The sequence below is a fragment of the Phoenix dactylifera genome, chromosome 9 (genome assembly GCF_009389715.1).
Source record: "Phoenix dactylifera cultivar Barhee BC4 chromosome 9, palm_55x_up_171113_PBpolish2nd_filt_p, whole genome shotgun sequence".
NCBI lineage: Eukaryota > Viridiplantae > Streptophyta > Magnoliopsida > Arecales > Arecaceae > Phoenix > Phoenix dactylifera.
In genome coordinates, this window is record NC_052400.1 from 16,203,648 (window position 1) to 16,208,577 (window position 4,930).

At 37.0% G+C, this 4,930-nt stretch overlaps 1 protein-coding gene across 1 annotated transcript; it reads right to left on the reverse strand.

Moving 5' to 3' along the window:
* Nucleotides 1-1,704: 1,704 nt before the first annotated feature.
* Nucleotides 1,705-2,952, reverse strand: LOC103701721 (LOB domain-containing protein 2-like). Its single transcript, XM_017844395.2, has 2 exons — nt 2,051-2,952; nt 1,705-1,933 (listed from the first exon to the last, which is right to left on the reverse strand). The coding sequence occupies exon 1, from the start codon at nt 2,821-2,823 to the stop codon at nt 2,095-2,097; it is 729 nt and encodes a 242-aa protein (XP_017699884.2). The 5' UTR covers nt 2,824-2,952; the 3' UTR covers nt 1,705-1,933; nt 2,051-2,094.
* Nucleotides 2,953-4,930: the final 1,978 nt, after the last annotated feature.

Sequence of the window (4,930 nt, forward strand, 5' to 3'; positions counted from 1 at the left end):
CTATGGAAAATGCTCTTCTTAATCCTCGTTTCTTCCAGTCTCTGACACAGATTAAATTTTAACTTGGATAATGGTGCTAGTGCAATCCAGAATCTTAGAAATGGAAAGAATGAAATATGTTGAAATACTTCATTGAGGTGAAATATGTGCACATCATTATCCATACCTGAACTAGTCCTGCATGATGAACACTTACATCGTTGAATAATCATCTATGAATGTTATAATGTACTAACTATTCACCTATAGAAAGCATTAGGATGGGCTTTACATGTCCTCATAGTTCTATTTATGAAAGTTGTCAATAACTGTTTAATGTGAGTTTCATTTTCGTATAGAATTCCGAAGATTTCACGGACAATGTATGGGATGGTGAGCATTTTCATCCTCACTGTAAATATCTAATTTCACATCTACGATGTGCTTCTTGTGAGTGCATGCCCTTTCCTTTTAATTCTCCAATGTGGTTTTCTTACATGAAGTGGGAGTTTCTCCTCCCCTTTTTTTAAAAAAAAGAAGGGAAAAAATACAATGTTGTTCTCTTTTGGATGTGCATCTTATATGAGGACTTCAGGGCAATGTTCATAAAATTATTATGTATGGTGACTATGGTCACATCAAAAAAAAAAACAGAGACTATGGTCACATCTGATCTCATAGCAAAAAAGTTATTGCGGCTTGTGGTGTCAAACATCTCCCTAGTTTGGGGTAATGTTTCAAAAGATAGATATTTTAGATTATGGTAAACTATGTGCGCTCTCCTACAGTTCGCTGAAGCTTGCACTTATGAGATTTAAGGAGTTAGACAAAGTAAAAAAACATAAATAGGATCAAGATCTACAAGTAACATATTTTATCATGCATGTATGGCTAGCTGCATGGATTGCTTGCAAGTCCAGCTAGTGCAAGTGTACCTTTTCTGTTTCTCACGGTCAATGCATACTCAAAAATATGTCTTCAGCTTCAAGAAGTATCTCAAATAATCAGACATCAAGTTGCAAGAATTGGAGGCAGTAAAGGCATTGAAAATTGTTAACAATGAAGGATCGCTAGAGTTACTGAGCTGTTGTAATTTCAGTTCCATGCAACTCCAATTACTCAACAATTAATGTTAAATCACAAAACAACCATATAGTCTGTTAAGAGATAACAAGATTGACAGATATGTAATCAAAAGTGTATTGAACTTCTTGTAAGTACAAAAATAGCTCTTTCTCCATCTCTCTGCGCGCGCTTTTGTCTGCTATCCACCTCTGGGTAAGAAAACAAGAACTATCACTAAATTGGCTCTCGTTCATCCTATTTTTTTCGAATGTTAACTGCTTAGTGTAGGTTAGAGTACATAGCCGACACGATCAAGTAAACAATTATCATGAAAGTTTTCAGTGAGAAGAAGTTCATTTTTTTCGAAAAAACATATTCAAGGTATGCAGCCAGTATGCTTAAGGTAGGCAATGGTAACCTACATCCCCACATTATATAGCAATTACATGGTACATACATAATCTAATGTTATGAAGTCCTCTGCATGGTAAAGTGTTCCAAGATTCAAAAGCAGAAGAAAATAATTCAAACATAATATCGGGACACTATAACAGATTATGTTAGAACATTTACCTCTTTAAGCTTCTGAGCTTTTCCATCTGTGCTAATAAACAGTTTTCCAACTGTGACTATAGAGAACTTGGCAAACAAAATTCTGTCTCAAATTAATCCTCAGCACTAAGTCGAGTTTAATCATAGAACTCCATAACAATGTTCCACATCCAATTAATGCTCATAGTTATACAAAAAGAGCAGTAACAAACCTAAAATAAACAACAACAATAATAGTTAGCAGGTGGAAAATTAATAGAATATGCTGCAACTTTTGTGTGTGTTGGAACTCCTCTCCTAGCAAGAGACCTCTTTGCTAACCTCTCCCAATTGTGATCTACAATTAAAAGAAAAGAAAAAAAACAGGATGAAAAAGAAGAAGCCAGCGACAAACAACAATTCAATGAAACTAGAATTTAAGAACCTTTTACAAGAAGAATAGGTAACGAAATACCTTTTATATATGATCGGTATATATTTTTCTACATCATTCTACGTTCATCTAATGTGGTTCGGAAGATAGAGTGCGCCGCGAGCAATGTCTCTTTCGTCCATCTCCGGCATATACATGAGAGGATGCGGATGATGATAACCATTGATCAAATCTCCATTGTAGACAGGATAGTTGATCATCTGCTGATGTACCATTGCGGCGACGCCCACGCCTCCTCCGATGTTGCCGTTGTTGTTGTTGTTGATGATGATGTCCTCATGGTTATGGATGAAGTTACCGCCGCCGTTATTGGGATTGTTGCCGTTCGCCCGATGCCGCTCCGGCTGCGGAACAGGCGAATGGTAAGGCGGCGGTAGGGCCAGATGGCTGCAGCGGCCGCAACTTCTGATCACGTCGCGGAGCATGGCGTTCTCATACTTGAGTTGTATGACCTCGTTGTAGCAGCCCTCAGAGGGGTCGACGATTCTCCACTCCGCTTCCCACGTCAAGGTCTCGGCAGCGCGCTCCCGTTCGGGGATGCTGTCGACGGCCTTCAGCATCTTGGTGACGTTGCTGACCCCGAAGACCCTGTGCACCAGGCCAAACTCCCTCGACCTGTTAGCCGGGAAGTAGGAGGCCATCTCGCAGTTCCCGGTGCACTTCTTCCGCTGGTGCTTGCACGCCGCGCACGCCTGGTGGCCGCCGTGGCCAGCACCGGCGCCGGCGACAGGGGCCGGTGCTGGGCCCAGGGGAGGAGCCGGGGGGTGGAGAGGATGGGGGATATTGTTCTGCATCCTGCGAGACTCAATTGAGGGGAATTAGTCTGCTCTGTACTCTATTCAGTTTAAGGAAAGAGCCGGGAGGGAGAGAGGAGACGGCTGAGTCCGTATGGGGTTAGAAGAGGGGGAAGGGGAAGGAAAATATGACGGTTTTATTTGTAACGAAGAAAGTTTAGAAATTGAAGATGAATCCTCTCTTTCATATAGAATTTTGGTGCATGTGGGATTCTTTTTTTAGTGAAAGATCTTGTGGGATTCTTTTTTCAGTGAACGATCTTGTGGGCACGTGGAAGTCCATTAGTGGACTAACCTTTAGTTATTCTAATATATAAGGACTCTTAATTTAGAATTCGAAAATCTAATTTTTATTTATTCGTTTATTTGAAGAAATTGGGTCGAGCAATAATTTTTACAATCTGGGCACGTGGAAGTCCATTAGTGGACTAGCCTTTAGTTACCTAGGGAAGAGTCTAAAATAATACTTTATTCAAGTAGAAATCTTGCAATCCCTCAATACTATATATATCCCTTCAATCTAGGAAAATAAATCCCGTTTATCTAAACTTTCGGAAAAGAATTATTTGCCGCATAAATACTCTTGTAAAACATACTGTAACTTCCAATTTTATTTCTACATGGAATAGGAATATGCTATCCCCACTCTTGTACATGATAGCAAGAAGAGGTCAGATGAAGCCTCCTCTTCCTCTCTACTCTCAACTAGTTGAGAGTCATCCAAAGTTAACTAGATCATCCTAGATATAGCCCGTTACTATAGTAGTATCTTTACCAATCAATGATCCCCAGCAGAGTCTAGCTTCCTCATGACTCTATCCTAATCATTTATTACTCCATCATTAACTCATGAATGGGACCTTCATGGTGAGATCTTAACGTTGATTTAGCTCTCTTTTTCTTTTTAGAATAATTCATGTATAATACTAGAGCATGGTTTTCTTGTTGTTGTTGTATATGACAGGGTTATGATATGTAGGAAAATATACGGACCTCTCTATTTTAGTGCTATTAAGAAAGGACTAAATTTAGGAAATTTTTTACCTATGGACCTCTCTAATCATGGAGAATAAGTTCTAACTAAAAGCAATTTCGAATTTGTATATATTTTATTTAAAAAAAGTTAGAAAAATTTTACTTATATAAAAATCTAAAACCCGATGAAAAGATATCATGGATATATTAGTAGATATCCAATTATATATTAAGAGAACAGTAGATTATGCCCGGTAGTCCAACCATACAATTTCTTGTTATGTATGGTCAAAACTTAAAGTTTTCCATTAGATCTATTAATTTCTTCTTCTATATACAAGATACCAATAGAGTGATTCAATTAACCAAATCCTTCCATTCCAAGCCGATCCCACTCCTACAAATCCCTCTTGTAGCCCTTTTGCACTACAGACTTTTTTTTTGGGGGTAAATATGAGTGACTTGTTTAACCTCTTTAGCCGGTGGAAACTTTCTATAATCTTGCTTCCTACAAACTAAATTTATTTATCTTCCTAAAAATAAATTATTACTCTTGTTGTTGTTTTGTTGTCGTCGTTGTTGTTGTTGTGAGTATTAGATTTTAGTCAAACATTCAAATAGAAATAGCTCTATACTATGCATTGTAATATCTACATAATGAATTATGTATGACATAAAGAAAAACTCATATTGTATGTATTTTTATTTCCAAGCTCATAGTTTTACTATGGAATGATTGTGGTGGTATATTTGTGTTCTGTATATATAGTCTTGGGTCATATCAAAATCTAAGATAATGAATGTTACAATAGTTTTGATGATCCTACACTACATTATATTCATGATAATGGGGAAAATATAATGATCATCATAGTCGGTTATTTTGCATTATAATGATCCATTATAATGTGACTAATGACAAGTATCTTCATAAATTTTATTTCCAAATTCATAATTTTGTACTAATTTTCTATCTAGAAGTGATTGTAGAGCCTAAAGATAATAAACTTTTTATTGCATGAACAATGGTTGGGAAAACAATGCTATTTGTCAGTTATTTTTGTTATAATGCCATTATAACATTTATTATAATGATCATTATCTTTAGTAGTTCAAAAGTTGAAATCACACA

Coding starts and splice junctions, on each gene's coding strand:
- LOC103701721 (XM_017844395.2), bottom strand. CDS start 2,823: ATGCAGAACAATATCCCCCATCCTCTCCACCCCCCGGCTCCTCCCCTG.